Here is an 18,085-nt window from a genome sequence, read left to right as displayed (position 1 = left end):
CTTAAGATTTTAGATTGAGGATGTAATGATTTATGGTTAGTGGTAATCAAGTTTGAATTTAAACAGGTCTTAATGAACATTCTTAACATTTTAAAGTAATTTATTAATCGTCCATATATTATGTTTAGAATTATCATGAGTAATTATCATCACGTGATCTATTGTCTTCTTCTCTGACCTTGTAATTTCCGATGTATTCCACGAGGTCTCGGCCAGCTGAGCCAAGGCGGCGTCACTATGGGAGGTTTTGGCCAGTCCATCGGCCAGCTGAATCAGGGATCGGCCCTCACTTCGAGCCTCAACTCGGGTCTCCCTATCACGTCCACCATGTCTTCGAACGGTTCCACTGTGTACCAGGCGCACTACGGACTGAACAGTCTCGGTAAGTGAACCAAGGAGGACACTGGCTGTCTTCTGGTAGAAGTTTACCGACGTTTCAGAGGTCCTCGTTTCCTCAATCGTCCTCTGAATCCCCTGTATAATGCAGTACGTAACAACCCAGAAAACAACCATCTTTAAAAATTTATTTTCTCTTGAATTACGCTTAATATCAGTCACTTTAAAATCTGACTTAAATAAAAGTGTCTTAGTGAATTCTGTATTTTACATCGTCTAAACATTTTTTTTGTTATTATGATGATCAGTTTTTGAGAAATTTCATTGAGTTCAAGTTGAGATTCGTGTAAAATGGACGTTTAATTCAATAAATATAGAGGCAATAACTGCACAACCAATGCCAAATTTCGTCGAAATCCGCTGAATCTGAAATTCAACATACACAAAGCGCCAAGACATAGCTGTAAAGTGATGAAGTTTCTAAAGATGGATCTTCTGTCTTGAAGTAAGTTGGGGAAGAAGATTAATTTCCTGGAACGTTGTAATTTTAATAAAACACAGACGATGTCCAAAGTCCAAAATACGACTTTTACAGAATATAATGCACCGTCGATGGAAAACTTCAGACTTTCTCTTAAGTTCCGGAACCATTTTCTTTTTCCCTGTGAAATTATCTCCATCTCTTAAAAATTTATTTCGAGAGATAAATTGAATCGAACGAGTACATTCTTGTGTACTGTTCTCTTCCAGAGATAATAATGTTTCGTCTTATTTCCGACATTTTTCCTAACCTAACCTAACTCGGTAGAACAGAGAGAAATTCTCCAGAAGGTGATAGTAATTCAGAAAATAGATATCCTGTCTTTTATAGAAACAAAATATTTATAAACCGTGACACTGGGCCCTTAAGGTTATCTCCCTATTCTTCTCTTTAATTATGTAATTCGACACGTCAACCAACCTAAGTCCCTCCCAGCCAAAAACCAAAATGCCAGCTTCCTTCTAAACCTGTAAAATTCGTAATTACAACATAGTCGACTCTAGATACTCTCTGTAGCTTATAGCTTATGCAGTGTCGTTAAATAACCTGTGAATCAGTCTCATTTTCTAATATTCTGTCTCGAGGAATATTTGTCTGTCTGTCTGTCTTTTAATTAGTTCTAAGTTCACTGCAGACTGTCTTTAATGAACCTATTTGTGCTTTTCCAAAAAGTCTCTCCAATTGATTACCAAAAGTAACAAAGACCACGTGTCTGTATTATTGGAGTCAATGGTTCTTAGGCTCTTTACCGCCGGGAAAGGATCCCGGTACCCGTTGGATATGCCCCAGAAACGGTCTGATTCAGAGGCTCGAAGAGAAATAATTTTCCCTAGCTGGGGATCGAATCTCGGTCGTCAAACACTGTACTGACTGCTTTTATGTACAGACAACGATACAAAATTTGATCGGATTCTCTTAAGTTTCTGAGAATAAACATGCGGACGGAAGGCGGATGGATATTTATGGATTTATTTTACTTGGTTTTATGTAAATAATGCATAGAAACTTTGACGCTCGCTTTGTTCCAGGAACATTCCATAAAATCCACTAAAACAACAGAAAAGCCAGTGCACTTGGCATTAGCAGATGGTTATGAGTAGAGATACGTAAACAAACATGGCCGAAGGAGCTTATTTCTCGTTTAGATCTTGACGACTTTTGAGGAATACGCGGTTTATGACAGACATTAAAAAAAGCCCGAGACGCCTGTGGTTTTGTCCACACGCAGAGGTTTCTTGGTCGACCCTGGATACTTGTGTTTGTGTTTTCGAAGCGTCGCTCGCGTATTTGCATTTGTTGAAGCAGTGAGAAGTAAAACTGTTGACGTCATGCAGGCGCGACTGGTTCGGTAGCCAGACTAACGAGTGCTAATTGCATCCTTTTTGCCTCATGACAGCATGCTAACACTCAGAATACACCAGTCCATAATAATCAGCTTGTTTGTTCCCATAGAGGAGTAGCCCATATTGTTTCTCGCATAGTTTAAGGTATAATTTTCACACACTGACGTAAACCTGGAGGGAAAGCATCGCTCGCTCCTTAAAACAGGGTTACCAACTGCCCCGGAGTAATGACGAGTCCTGAAAACTTTTCAAGGCTACCATTTACCAAGTTTAAATAACGATAAATATTAAATTGCAAGTCTTTAGTGTTCTGTCTTCTGGGTTACGACATCTTGCAGGCCTGTTGTCTAAATATTCAAGTTAGTAATGAGTAGTTACACTAAAAATGGAGACAGCACGTTACTACACCCAATGGATAGCAATCGAAACCTTCTCTACCACGAAAATTTGCCACTAAAGATAATCACTAGATATTAGCAGTTCGTAAACCTTCAAGCGATTGTCTGGCAAGAGATTTGAAAAATATTCCGAAGCAAATTCTTAGCAACGTAAGAGAGAAGGCAAATTTTTCCCATTGTAACATTTTTAATCCACACTTCAGATAATTTGTTTTTTTAATACTTTTTTATTCTTGTGATAAGGATTTGTCAGCCCACTTAATTTAGTGCATATAATCACGTCATATATTCGATGTGTCAGTGGTAAACGTACCATCAGTTGATAAACGCTGTTTTAAAGTATTTTAATTTCGCTTTAGTATATTAGTATCTGTCCTTTGTAACCAGTTTCTATGGTTTTACCAGACACCTTACTCTATTCCTCTCTTTTCCTCCGGTCCACCGGTGCAGCCATTAGCGAGAGTTCTTGAATCGTTCCCGACGTTTCGGTACTTCTGCCTATATTACTCCTTCTGCTTTCGGGTAGCCACAATAAATTTTAATCCCTTCCGTCTCTGAAGTACGCCACTGCCCTCGTCAGTTACGGTTCTTGGATGTGCCATTAAGGCTTTGACCGGGATGTTCTTTTGTTAAATCTTATGTGGTACCGCCTGATTCGACTTCTAATGTGAAGTGTTTTCTTCGCGGTACGGTCTGGATTCGTAAATATTATGAAGACGAGCTTCGGCTTCAAAGGGTTAACCAGCTGATTTTCGTAATGGTGAGGTGTAGTGTTTTCTTCGCGGTACGGACTGAATTCATAAATAATATTTAGACGATCTTCGGCTTCAAAGGGTTAAACAGTTGCGTTTCGAACATTATTTTGTCCTTTCGATTCCAGCACTAACGCCACTCTTGTCTTCACGCAGATCCTGTTTTCTACGGACATGATGGAAACGATAACCTCAACTGAAGACACTGGAGCGCTGTCATCAACGGGGAACACGTTACCTCCGAAGCAGAAAGACAGACTGTGTGATGTGAGCAGAAAGAAATTACCTTTGTTCCTTGCAGTGTCCACCTTTTAACGAGATTTTTTACGTTAAATGTCGTGACATTTTAATCATACCTGTAAAAATTGTAGATCAGCCGCGGCAGAACTCGACGAGATCGGAGACAGACGCTGACAGTGTTAGATCTTCCACCAGTTCACCCCGCAGCGTGAGAAGTAAGATGTTAAACATTGACAAATGTGGACCAGGATGGAGTGCGAATACAAACCACAGCAGTTGATACCAACACACAAAATAGTTAAAAAAACAACGAGTGTCAGTCTACTAAATCTTACTCAGCAGATAATCTTGAGGCGATGGGAGTTTAGAAATATCGAAGCCGTTCTTCCTGGGCGTTGCTCCATATTCTGACAGATTTCTACTTTACTTCGTCCCTTACAGCGTGTCGAAGCACTTAGTTTTTATACGCTCGTCCGTCAGTACATAGAAAACATTAAATCAGAGCAATAATTGTATTTGAATGTTTTTCTCAGGCACTGACACAAATGTCAGTTCACTGAATTTGATGATTACGACAAAATATAAGCCTCCGTATTAAAGTTTATATCATTCGATTTACGTCAGCGTTTTCAGTGCCTTGAGCACAATCAGACGCTTATACGAGATAAAAACATCGACAAGTTAATTAAAATAAAATAAATATATTATTTTGAAATCAGCGTCTGTGTAAGCTTGTTTTGGGGGTCCCTACATTTTGGGAATCTACCCAAATATTGTACGTAGAATTCCAAATATGAATTTGTTTTATTACGTATTTATTGCGTTGTGAAGCAATGGAGATCGGAAATGAAATAAGTAGTTGATACAAGTCCGCAATACGGAAATTCTTTGATGATGAATATCAGGTGTGGCTAACGTCTCGCGCTTTTTTCGAGTAATTTGATTCAAAGATTTACGCGAGTCCTTTCGAGTTCCCCTAGCGGTAGCTTCTTCAATTATTCCAAATATTTGAAAATACGTCATTCTCAGAGACAGTGACAAAGATGACGGAAAATTAACTCAGTTCTGAGTATCTCGTGATTATGTTACGGCTAAATCTAGCGATAAATATTTCGACACGGCCTTAACATATCCACTACGAACAAACAGCCTTGTGTAATGTCTAGTCTACATAAGCAAACACACACGTACTCAAGCCGATTTCGTCAACTCGCTGCGAGAATTTCTTCTGTTAAAAAGCTTGTGTTTAATTTCACACGTACGTGGCTCGTTTTGAAATTTCTTATTTCGTAATTAAAAGCCAGTGAAGGACTCATGGCAAAAATTATAATAGTGCTTTGCGGGGTCCTCATCTTAGCCGCGGGAGAGGGGATAACATTTATTTTCATTGCCAAAATTATCATTTAAGCTTCGGATTATAAAACAAATAATCTGAAGAAAAAAATTAATTTCTACTCACATGCCTGGATTAATTGTGGTTAAATGTCGTGATACAGCCCGTGGCTTCTAAATTTTGGTACAGGTCAACTTCTGGTTGTTTAATTCTTTCAAAAGTACGAAATTCTCGTCTAATTAGGTTATCTTAACTTACAAATAAGACTTCTTAAATCGTTCGAAATTTAAACGCGGATGGAACCGCGTGTTACTTAAAAATCCATAGGCCCTACGTAACATCGCCTTTAACAACTGCCGTGTTTCAGCTGATAACCATTTTAATAAAAACTTTTCAACATTTCTAACGGAGACAGAACGTCCTTTCGTCCCAATCACCAAATAATTAAACGCGTAATTTAGTCGCTTAGTGAAACTCCTCGCTTTCAACTAAAAGAAAAGTTTTGCATATTATTAATCATTCCGTTGTAAGGTAAAATGAGCGTTCAGAGAATTAAAAACTGAAACTCTCTCCCTCTTACCAAGTTTAACGTCGCCATCATCTCACAAGTAACAGACGCGACTTGTCAGCGAGAAGTCTAGGCTTATAGCTCTCTGCCTGCCCTATTTACGAACCAGGCACGCAGTTACAGATGTTTAACTCTGTAAACAACTATCTTTAGTTAACCCAAGGTCCACAGATTAACAAATTCATCAAAAATTTATTCACACGAAAATATACATTAAAATTAATGTATTCCAAAGAAAATTTCCTTTATTTAAGGGAGTCCCCTCCCCCCTCCTTTTCAAAAAAAAATATAAATTTTTCGTATTTCATGTTGGATTTTTTTCGTAGTCAGTCAGAAGTAAAATGAAATTCTAATAAATCAGTTGAAATACCAAAAGGTGAACTACGTTTTATTTTCAGTCGCTATAAAATGAAGTCCCCGAATTTTGGAGTTTCGGTGTTACTTGATGTTGGTTAATTAAGCCGAAACATATTTATATACGTCGTGTGTTGACGGATTTTTATATTCCCATAATTTAATCGCAACAGAACGCTCAGGTACAAAGTCTTACAATTTGTTTGCAATTTATTCTGTATTTTATTAACAACGAATGGACCGGCCACCAAAATCTCCTGACCTCAAAATTGTTGCTTTTCTATCTTTGTCGCTATTAAAAATGTATCTACGAGTAACTTCAAAGTTACCAGTCAATAAAAGAACTTAATTATGAAGAATTTAAGTAAGAACTTAGATTTATCCGGTGTTTAAGATTATCTACGCGAGTCGTAAGTGCAAGGCTGGTCACGTGCTACTTCGGTACACGTCATAGGTTTCTGTCCTGATCGTCATTTGTCATTAGTTTTCATTTGGTCTTCACTTTGCTGTATGTGATTGGAAAATGTCAAGGGACGACATTTTGTCATCGACAGACAACATCGATCTTTTGTATTGGCTTCAGGTGTTGAAGTCTTAAGACGACATCTGAGCTTCGAAGATAAAATTTCTGCCACTCTCGTGTACAGAATTCCTCGTAAATGGATATGAATGTTAAAAAAGATTTATATGGTCCCATGATGTTTATCAGTATATTTATAACACAAATACTATCTGAAACATGCATTATTCGTATGTACTTAGAATGGAGTCTGAAAATGTTCTACTTAATCATTTTCTAAATCGATAAATTCGAGGCGAATTTAAATAAATTTCGCCCCTTAAAAAGTTATGGAGAATTTAAAAGATTCTCGTTATCATAATTTTATTTCAATTAGTCGTCATCGTAGATGGCATTATAAGCAATCAACTGTATTTTATATAAGAAAATGAATTTGTACGTCGCTCATTATAGTATACGATTTTCCTGTACAAAGATTTCTCTGAATTATCTGTAACAAAGTATACCAAACGATGTGGTCGTAATATCCGAAGTGAATTTGTAACTTTGTCATATTAATCCTCCCCCCAACCACATTCAGCGTGACTTCACTTGTAAGCGAAATTGCACTGGACACTAATACGTAGTAATTTTGCTCAAAGTTTATCGGCTAAGTTCAATACACTTTTAGTTTCGTGTACAACAAAACCTTAAGTTTCATTCAAACACCGACACTTGTGTTAGAGGCGGGCCGTGATTTGCTGACGATTTTAATACCGTCAATACCGAATATAAGTGACAGCAGGGACGTCCGAAATTTCGCCTGAGTCGTGTTAAAAAAAAACTCGTTTCAGAAATGCCATTTCATATAAAATTATTCGTAAATCAATCGGAATAAATTACACGTAAAAGTGTCTCTATTGTCGCTCCTTGTTGTCTGTAGACTTCTACCAAACTACGCCGTGAGTACCTCAAATAATACTCACAATATATTTTTTTCATACTTCGAGGAAAAATAAATAATGTTTACCGTCTGAAATAGTGTAATGAAACATTTTACACTAAACCGATCACAGCCCCAAGTGTCCTGCCATTCGCACTTAAACACAAAACTGAAACCTAGATGGCAGCACGGACTAAACCACAAAAAAGTTATTGCGTTACGTTTTATAAGTTGACTCAAAATTAACTATATTTCCGTCCCCCTCTCTGCCATTGACTTGGCCAAAGAATTTATGGAAATTTCACGTTATCCCCCCCCCACCCGCCGGGCAGATGGTTTATTTGAATAAGCTATTCTTTTAATCTAGCAGACCACGACACCCAGAGAAGTCACGCGGCATGGATCGGACCTCGTCCGAATCTACCGACTGAGTCCACGTTCGCAGAAACGGGACACTCTGATTGGTAGTTTGTGTGTAACCCGTAACAACGCGATCTCCTTCCCTGTCCATAGTACGGACTGTGGTGAATCCACGCGAATCGCTTAGAAGAGAAGTCATGCCGGTAACCAGTCTTGTTTATATATTTTTGTGAGCTGGCTTCAAGCTGCGATGGAAGTTTGTGTGAGTACTCGTGTGATGCGTGAGATTTGAGACATTCATTTAGTTCTCATGAGATAACTTACAGTTCAGAATGAATGCTACATTACGTCTGAAAATGTAACAAGAGAAAAATAATGTAGATATTAGAATATATTGTACAAAGAAGCTCTGTATCCCTGGTGTTTTTATTTATGGACTTAATAGATATAAGAAAGCTTTAAGGTAATAAAACAAATCAACATTCAACTAAAACTTTAAAGAAATGTCATTAAAGTGTAAAGATTTTAAAAAAAATGTACAGAGTTGCTGTATACGTAACTTTAGGGTAATTTTGTGTAACTGTGTGCAGGCATCCAAGGACGCAATTATGTTGTGAATCAAACAATTTAGTGGAGAATGTTGTGGTTCATGTGCAAACCTGGGTTGTGCAATAAAGAATGTACATAATCCAGCCTTGACGCCTATAAAACACTATAATCCTACCAACTCCTGAACAATAACCCACAATATATTCCTTGAACACTCGCATTTATCCTTTCGCCTGACTTTGTTTCTGCCCTCTTCATGGCTTATAAGCCTTATGCCTAGCCAAAGTTCGCTCCCGCGCAGTCCACTTGTTTTTGTTGTGGACAAAACAAAACTCTGTCAAGTTTTGTCACAGTAGTACCATCCCACCACTTCTGCATTACGTGTCATCTGGAGGAAGGATAATGGGTCCATTAGCAGCCCACTTCCACAGAGACATTGTCTTAACCTTCCCCAAGAAGTTTTTAATCCTTTCGATTCCAGAATTATTTTCCTGTAAGCTGTAGCAAGGTATAAAACGAGGTAAGATTTGCCCATGAAAATATAAGAGTGGAAAGCATAGTAATTATTATTAGTTATAGCAACCGGTGTCTCTGTCTCAGACGGACTAGAAGCCTGTAGCGAAACCACGGGAGAACGACGAACCAATAGGCACACTGTCTGTCAGCGTCATTGGTCAGTTCTGCAAGAAACCGGCTTTGGGTTTACGTCTTTCCCCTTGAACACTCAGTCAGCAGCCCACAGTACACAGCCCTTAGTCAAAGTTCCTGTCAGAAGCAACAGAGAACGTCCTTGTACCTCGTCTTATTGATCACAATCTCAGGAATAATCCTGTGGTGTATGACGTCTTGCCAGTTGAAAACGATTTCGAACATCGCATTTCCATTCAACGGATTCTGCAATAAGTTAGCTATAGGCAACAATGAGGATTTCAATATGGAGGACCGTCAATTACTTTAGGTACCATGCACTTTATTAGCTCACAATTATCCTCATGCGGTCATTACATTTTTACTGCATCAGCATTTTGAGTGCAAGTGTTGGCAGATGAAATGCTCTGAGATGGCATGACAACTGCCGGCCAAAATTCTAACTATCTCTGCAACTTGATTTCGTCATCCTAATGAGCTTCACATTATCAACAATGGTAGACATCAACATTGCATTGTCAGAGAATGATTGAAACAAGATAATAAAACATTAGATAATTTTTACTTTGCGCTGGAGACCGTAATACTACGGGCATGGCTTAACTTGGCGTCTATGCTTCGCCCGTATTCATGAGCGCGTTGTTTATAATCACGTATTATCCAAGCTAACTTCCATAATACGTTCAAACTTGCCGCGTACATGCTTCCATCTATGACGAATGCAATGACCTCCAGGTGACCGGTGGGTGGCAATTGACATAGGGCAAGTTGACAGCATACGTTGAGACATCTTAGCATGATTTACGAGAACTACTACTACAAACACTTTAATTATTCTGTTATTATCCACAAACAGGATTACATAACCCAACTCTTGCGCCCTGTTCTATGTATTTGGCCAAGAGAACAGCATAAGTGGAGACATCTAGCACGATACAAATGAACTTATATCATTCTATCGTTATTTACAAGAAGTCGTCAGCGGTTCAGAAAATACGATTATTATACACATTCTCATCTTCATCCCAAAGATGGATCAAGTTCCTCTAAGACAGATTTCTTACGATATCAGAGTTTCGAAATTATTCATGTTGAAAGTGTAGTCGCAGTTCATGTTTTGATGGTATTTTGGCGGTTGAATACTAGACAACCTTCTTGCCGACTGAGCTGCTGTCACGTCGCTTGCATGCTTATTAGTGACTCACGCAAATGTCGCAGCGCAATAAAAGCGGCGCTACGTTGCAATGGCGTTACGCATGTGGGTAGTTTGTTGACGTGAGCGTTACGTAGGGTAACTGATTTTGACTTCCCTTCTGGTTTTTCTGTGGAATGGTAAATTTAATTTTGTTCTGAAAGCTGAGCGCTTAACCTACTTGTTATTTTCAGATGTCAGTGTTGTATCATATTGTGTTCCTTGCAGTGCAATGCCGTATCGCGCAAAGTGTTCCGCACGTGGGTGTACGTCTACGTACAAGGAACAGCACGTAAAATTCTTCAGATTTCCCAGGAATCTCATGCGGTATGTCACATACAATATCGTAACATAAGCTGATCTGATCTGATGTAATATATATGTGTAATAAAGCAGATTTAATGATGTCAACGTCTGAAAATGTGGATTATGATCATATACAGGACATGGCGTCACAGTGTGTGTAAGCTGTTCTTGGCAATGTTGTCAATATAATTTTGTCATGTAATTCGGGTCTCTATTTAGGCTGTGTATTACCTGGTATTTTCACTGTAATTGCATGATCATCCTTTGTTAAGTCTTTACTTAGTATTCTAAGTTTCCCAATAACATTGTCAAGTTTAGTGTTGGATCTGAATACAATTCTAACCATGTATACATCCCCCAGGATTGAGTCAAGATGGTCATGTAGTCATCAACGACTGCTACGTAGAAGTAGGACCTTTCTACATTTATTATTATTCTTATTATAGACTATATGTTTAAGATCCTTTTTTTCTTTAAGTGAGCAATTCCTTGACGTTCTGATACAGACAAAGCCTCAGATTTGTAGCTCAGTTTTACATCAATTTTGGATCCTCATTGGAGCAAAGACCTTTGTTTAATTAACCAAATTGGTTTCGTCTTTACTCCAGATATAGTTATGGGCCTAATGTTTTGTAACACTTATGTTATAGTTGAATGATGATTTGTTCTATTTTGCCATTAATATATAGATCTTCATCAATTCTTTTGTTGTACTGGGTGTGTTACATACCATGAAACAGCTGCTGCATTCAATGCTAATGAATCGCTTGCATTCTGATTTTATCAGCTTCTAAGTTTCATACAGGATACTGTCAGTCTTAACTCAGGAAAGAGACCACTTGGGTGAGTATTTAGACTATACTCAAGTTATCGCAGTAGGCTCTTATGAAACTTTGTGTTTCCTGACAGTCAGTGAATTTCTTGACTAGCTAACTATTAGCTTCTCAAGAAGGACTGCTTTATGAAGTTATAATGTAATTAAACTTGAGATAGTTTGATTAGAGAATAATATTGAAAATTTCATGACTAATTAATATCAGTTGTAATTTCAGTGCAGAAGACTGGGTTCGGGCTTTAAAGAACCCTAACCTGCGTGTTGAAGAAGCTCATATATACTGCAAGACCAAGTTCATCTGCCATCGTCATTTTGAAATTTCCCAGTTTACTACTCCTGAAAGGTTACGTCTGAATCGGGGTGCTGTACCCACACTGTTGTTACCATCGTCTGACAGTTCTGAAAATGATCCTTCAGCATCACAAATCCAAAAAGATGTTGTATCATCTGTAAGGTTGGTAATCATGTAATGATCTGCATGAATCTATAATGTCACTTACTTCTTAAAGTGCTTTGACGGTGTAACTTTTTTTCCCTTTTGAATTTGCTTGCTGTGAGTTCTCATGTTGTAAAATACAATATTATCTAAAATCCATTTTCTATTTCCTAGGATGAAACATATTAAGATGTTACAAGCCATATGGGATGAGTGTGAAGCTAGAGAGACTAATGTTAAACGACAGACGCATGCTGGTATGTACTGAATACAAATGAGGCTAGAAAGATACATGTCTTAATGAAGAATCTTAAGCATCTATAAATAATATCCACCGAGGGTGACTCCTTCAGTCTCTTTTATTAATTCCATTAAGATGCTCTAATTCAGTGGTCCCATTTGAGAGTTTATGAGATCGTGGCCGGCACCAACCAATTAACAAAGCCAAATTTTCTTTTCTCTGGACAAATAAGATATGGACACCAAATAATACGAAAAACAACATGATGTTTAATGATTCAAGAAACCATGCAATCAAAAATACGTACTTTTATAAGTGATATATTTATTTTATTTCCGTCTATACACAAACTTAGTTGTTAAAATTGGTGTTATTAAAGCTAAACTTTAAAATTTGGCGCTCTTCATCGCTATTACGATGTTACAATTTTACAATTTTATATTTCTATATTTTATAAATATTTTCTATTTTCCAAACTCTTTTTCATATAAATAATTAATAATTCGAAATGTCAATTAATTGTTTCACAGACTACAGAACGACTGATCTAAAAAATACAAAACACGACGAAGAACAAGAAGAAACAACCTACAAAAATGAAAACTACAAAACAAACAAATCAATGATAGTTGCATTAATAAATATACATTAGTTTTAAAGACGAAAATAGCCTGAAGATGATGCAGTTGCATTGAAACATGTTGTGAAATAAAATAATGAGCGCTAAAATTGTAACATCGTAATAGCGATGAAGAGCGCCAAATTTTAAAGTTTAGCTTTAATAACACCAATTTTAACAACTAAGTTTGTGTATAGACGGAAATAAAATAAATATATCACTGAATTAAACACAAACATGACGCATTTAAACTACAAAGTACTTTTATAAGTACAATTATTATTACTTAAGTGGGAAGTTAGTGTGATGTTTGGCGCTGCATTTCATCGGCCAGTTTTTCAAATTTGGGAGTGTAAGATGGCGTTGCTGCTCGCAAACAATCATCAAGATGGGTGTCAGTAAGTCGAGATCTGTGCTTTGATTTTATAATGTTCGTGGTTGAACGGCCTTCATTATTCAGTATAACCTCTTTCCGTATCAACGCGGGCATCCAAAAAAAATCCATGGCGCCCGCGGGCACCGCGTTGGGGACCACTGCTCTAATTATTCCATTTATCATATATATTAACACTGATATTCCTATAATAATTTGTTATATTTTAGATACGGTCGGAGAGGTTGGAAGTAAGCGTCTTTCCAACGTAGACAGTGACTGCAATAACGTGAAAGATTCACAGCCGTCACATGATAGTGAAGAAACAGTGGAAATGCTAGTAAATGAAGATATTCAATCAGGAGAAGAAAGTTCCTCGGACTGTAGTTTGCTGCAACACCCTGGTTCAAATGGAATGCAAGCTGACCCTCGCCATCTTTGTAGAGAGACAGCGACACATACCGGTGAAACCGCAGTCACGTCGGGAGATGTATCTGAAACTTGGGACGCAGAAACTGATCATGGGGACTCTGGTGAATGTGAAACTGTAAAATTGATTCCGGGTGAGCCTTATACAGTGACGACAAATACGTGGGAATATTTACCAGACACGCTGTGCCGTCTCTGTGCGACTACCAATGAACATCCAAAGCAGCCACTTGTTGGCTGGTTGGACATGTTGAATGAAATAATTCCAGATTTGGTGAGTTATCTGCCTGTTTCCTTTGTTTATGTCTTTGTATGATTGTTATAACTGTTTACAAGAGATCAAGAGAGATGTGTGATCTCCAAACCTTAAATCTGGTAACTAAATTTTAGTGCTAAACTTTTAAAGTCTCTCTTTCACATTAACTTTGTAGAGCATTTGACAAAACCTTTAAAGCCTAGTTGTAACTATATGTCCCACCTGCTCGAATACAACTTAATTTTTTATTTACGATTCTCACAACAGGCGACAATTAATTTCTTAAGCATCGTTAACCAGTTGATTTTTATGATGGTCAAGAGTTGTTTTCTTTGTGGTACAGACTGAATTGTTATTGAGACAAGTTTCGGCACCAAACGGTTAACATCTGTAGTTATTACTTCCTGCGCTTCCATTGGTTATATTGCATTTTCAAGACTTATAAACACAGTTTTTGTGTAAGTGCATTATTAGTACAGATGTTTTACACTTAAGGCAAATTTGAGTTATAACAATTACAAAGAAGATACTAAATGTGCTTAGATGTGTGTTAGCTCCAGACACTTGAAAGTCTAGCTGGCTGCATTGCATTAATTCTTTCTCAGAAGCGTGACGCAGTGTAACATCACAGTCAATAGTCTTTTGATTTAAATTATATGATTTAACTTATTTGTTTGTTTTTGCCACTGATGATCATATGAGAGACCGCCACGGTGGTCTAGCGGTTAGAACGCTGGCCTTGTAATCCTGGGGTTCCGGGTTCGATTCCCGGCGGTGCCCGAATTTATAACTTGTGTTGGGCAAGGCCGTGGTCTAGGCAACACGGAGTTTTCCTCCGTGGCATCCCAACAATTACTCCATTCACACACAGAAGAAGGCAATGGCAAACCACTTCTGGATCATCTGCCAAGAACGTATATGAACAGGTCCCAGTCCGAGAAAAGGATGGAAGGATCCTGTTCATAATATGTCGCCAACCTCCTGTAAAGGAGACGGCGTAATGAAGAAGATCTCTTCTAGGTCGAAGCGCGTTTGGCATCAGTGTGCTTCATAGTGTAAACAGTTTTGTTTGTATGCATATTTTATATTGGTAATCTTCTTTGTAGTCACTGCCACGAGAACATCAAAACCTACTTGGACATAGTTATGACCAGATATGTCAGATGACGTGTAAAATTTGTTTATTTTAATTTTTTATAGGTTGCCCTGAATGACGGTCTTCCCCAGCATGTGTGCAGACCTTGCACAAACAAGCTATATACATGCAATAAGATAAAGGCAGACTTTATTGAAGCATATAATAAGCTTGAAGAATCTTTTGGATTTACAAATTCATCAGGAATTCAGTTCATAGATCTTGAAACAGCTGCACTTGGTCATCAGACTCTTAATGGCGTCACGGAGGAACAGGTAGTGTCCGAGTATGAAGAGCAAGTAGTGGCAGAGGACCCTTCTGAGGGTCTGTCTATTGTTACACCAAACTTTCATAATGACTTACTTGAAGAAGAAATTACCATAAATGCTGTTGGTGATTTGTCTTTAAATCCTGAAGAATCTACCATGTCAGATGCTGAAGGCGAAGGAAATTTGACAGAAGATAAATCAGACATGATTGAAAACAACTCGTCTTCGTGCGATACAGTGATACCAAAAGCACACAGGAGAGAGAATGAAAAGTTCAAATATGTATGTGGCGAGTGTGAGGAAATGTTCACAAGAAGGGGAGCTCTGAATGCGCACAGGCGTTGGCACCATACCAATGCCAAAGTGTTTCAATGTGAATACTATATGAAGCGGCGCGCATACGCGTCCCGGTTAGACGACCACAGGCACGCTCGCACCAAGGAATTACCATATTTGTGTGAGGTCTGTGGAAAATGTTTCCAAAACACAACACGGTTGAAGTACCATGAATATGTTCATAAACCACCCAGTTATGTTTGTAAAGTATGCAATAAGAAATGGCGTAGTAAGTTTCAGTTAATGCAGCACAAGAAGGTTCACTCTGCAGACAGAAAACTGATATGCGAGCTTTGTGGGAAAACGCTATTTTGTCCTTTCAGCCTTCAGATCCACATGCGGATTCACACTGGTGAAAAACCTTTCCAGTGCGACATATGCGGAAAGTGCTTTATTTCTGCCGTCGTATTGAAGAGGCATAGAGTGCTTCATACGGGCAGAAAATTTCAGTGCGAGACTTGCGGTAAACAGTTTTATTACAAGCACACCTTATTGCAACACCTGGAATGTCACGGTAATCTAAAGCATTATAAATGTCAGATCTGTTTGCAGGGATTTAATAATTCACGCAGTAGGTACAAACATTGTAAGGAAACTTGTAACCTGCCTGTCTGTATTGTGTGCAAAAATATTTTTCCCACCGATAAGATTCTAGAAGAACATCGCACGAAAGAACACACCGAAGAAGAGATAGCGGTAGCCGCAAAATGCCATAGAAAATGGTTTTGGAAATGCTGTTCAATTTGTTCTGAGGTCATATATGGCAAAGGGAACATGTTGAAGCACATGAAGGAGTATCACAAAGATTTCAATTACACGCCGTATGCATGTGACCACTGTCCCAAAGCGTATTGTACTGCACGTTCCTTGCGTAATCATAGAATGCAGCATAGGGAACAGTTCACTTAGTTGATCCTCTTCTACCGCTTGGTCTAGAGGTGGCATAAAGAGCATACCATCTCTTCTGGTCGTTGGCTGTTCTTCTCTCTTTCGGCATATTTTGAACTCTTTGTTTCCCAGGTTTGCCGTGATCTTCCTCAAGACCTTCTTGCATCTGAGCCTGCCAAACCATATCCGTTCTGCATACGTTTCCAAACCATCTAGGTTGTGTGTGCTGTATGGTGTCCGTGAGTGGTATGACCCCTAGACCCATTCTTATTGTTTGATTTCTGATCTTATCTCTCTTGGTCTGCATTTAATTAAAAATGTACAGGTATATAGGGGGTTGGGCTTCAGTACCACAGCATAGTGGAGGAGCTTTCTCCTTGTGGCACCCATGCTGACCCTTCTGCTGCTTCAGAGACCCAGATGTTCGTGGTCTCTTAATCCTTGAGATGAGATTCTTTTATCTCCATTCAAGTTACAGCAGATTTCCCTACTTTCTCAACCAGGTTTGGGACTGTGTGGCAGAGTTACGTAGGGAACGGCTTTCGTTAATTGTGGGAAGAGACTTAGGACAACTGCATCAAACTGAACGTCCGTTTCAGTGTCATTACTGTGACCACCAGTTCAAAAGACTTTCAAACTTGATTGTGCGTAGGAGGAAGCACACTGGAGAGAGACCATTCTCTTGCTCAGTTTGTACGTAGAAATTTTTCGTAAAAAGCGATGTGCAAAGAAACACTCCCAAGGCATTGAAAGAAGTGATTGAGGGAACTAAAGTTTGGTTTTTTCTTCACCAGACTTATGTGATAGTGAAAAACAGATTATGTTTATACATCATATGTATTTTGGTCAGTAAGCTCCTAGACTGGTGTGGGGCTACATCGTCGTTTGCCATCAACAGTGCATTCAGTGAAATCTTTCTGGTGTCTGTAACTGAAGTTCTGATGTAATTCCTTTTATGCTGCTATTTGTATGAGTATAAATGCGATATAACTGCATGTCCGAGGAACTGATTTTTCCAGTAATCACATTTTCCTCTTCGATATATTGTCTGGTTTAGTTTGAGAGTAAAGTGACAATTCCCATCTCCAAGTCTGATCCACTTTCATATTGTGTACAGTGTGTTGACTACAGAGGCCGTTAAACCATAAATTGATATATCCAAAATTTTCAAAAATGTTGATATACTTTTTAGTGGTATTCGAGCCGTTATATCAGTTTGTTTTCCAGATAAATGATGCTTAAACATTGCAAAATTTATACGTGTTTTAAAAGTGCACATATCCAAATAAGTTTTCATTACAACAGTTCATCTTCAGCCAGTTTATGTGGGGCATTAAAGTCCCCCAGGCATGTCTTGGATAAATTTAGAATATATATGATAGAACTGTGAGAAGCCTTTACTAACCATAATGTGAACACTGCTTATATCACAGTTGAGCACTAAACTTGTAAGTGCATGTGTCTCATTACCATAGCCTGAATAATCAAGTGTACAGTGCAGAACTTTTAGTATGGAAGAAATTTCAGAAGGAAGGCTGTCTGCAAAAATAAAACTGCAAGATATAATCATAATGTGATGATAAAGCCAGAATCAGTGGTACATATGAATGTACAAGTGGGTTGTCAAGCAACAGCTGTAACCTTTAATATATAATTTGGTTTTCAGGTGAGTGAGATCATTTGTGGATTAACCATTTCAGCAAACATATTTGCCAGTTTCAAGGTAAATATGCACTGGGGTGAATTCTGGAAGCCTTATATAGGGCAGGCAATGAGCGGCAAGGTAGATTTAATGGTGTTTGTGGTGGAGTGGAAGAACGGGCCACTATCCAGTGAGATGAGCTGTTGCATTCGTTTGTTAGTTTAAACCCATGCTAATCGAGGAAAGGAAATGTTGGTATACTAA

At 38.3% G+C, this 18,085-nt stretch overlaps 2 protein-coding genes across 8 annotated transcripts in view; both read left to right on the top strand.

Annotated features, from left to right (window-relative positions):
• LOC110827843 (uncharacterized) overlaps positions 1-8,359 on the top strand; it is a 536,626-nt gene extending 528,267 nt beyond the window's left edge. For 5 of the 7 annotated variants that reach the window (XM_087354894.1, XM_087354893.1, XM_087354895.1 and 2 more), the window contains 2 exons: positions 206-382; positions 7,675-8,359. In XM_087354894.1, coding sequence (XP_087211020.1) covers positions 206-382; positions 7,675-7,775 — 278 coding nt within the window. In that variant the 3' untranslated portion in view covers positions 7,776-8,359. Of the gene's footprint in view, positions 1-205; positions 383-3,526 lie in introns of all 7 variants that reach the window. The other 2 variants (XR_002542483.2, XM_022059913.2) reach the window with 2 other exon arrangements.
• A 1,727-nt stretch (positions 8,360-10,086) lies between these two features.
• On the top strand, positions 10,087-17,174 carry LOC110827841 (uncharacterized). The gene is made up of 6 exons (XM_087355407.1): positions 10,087-10,196; positions 10,285-10,383; positions 11,415-11,651; positions 11,808-11,890; positions 13,097-13,569; positions 14,752-17,174. Exons 2-6 carry the CDS (start codon positions 10,289-10,291, stop codon positions 16,198-16,200), a joined length of 2,337 nt encoding a protein of 778 aa, XP_087211533.1. The 5' UTR covers positions 10,087-10,196; positions 10,285-10,288; the 3' UTR covers positions 16,201-17,174.
• Positions 17,175-18,085: the final 911 nt, after the last annotated feature.

This window comes from Zootermopsis nevadensis, unplaced genomic scaffold (genome assembly GCF_977971745.1).
Source record: "Zootermopsis nevadensis isolate Lab colony 2312 unplaced genomic scaffold, Znev_1.0 Znev_ptg000024l, whole genome shotgun sequence".
In the NCBI taxonomy this organism is placed as follows: Eukaryota; Metazoa; Arthropoda; class Insecta; order Blattodea; family Termopsidae; genus Zootermopsis; species Zootermopsis nevadensis.
This window is presented reverse-complemented; position numbering and strand designations above follow the sequence as displayed.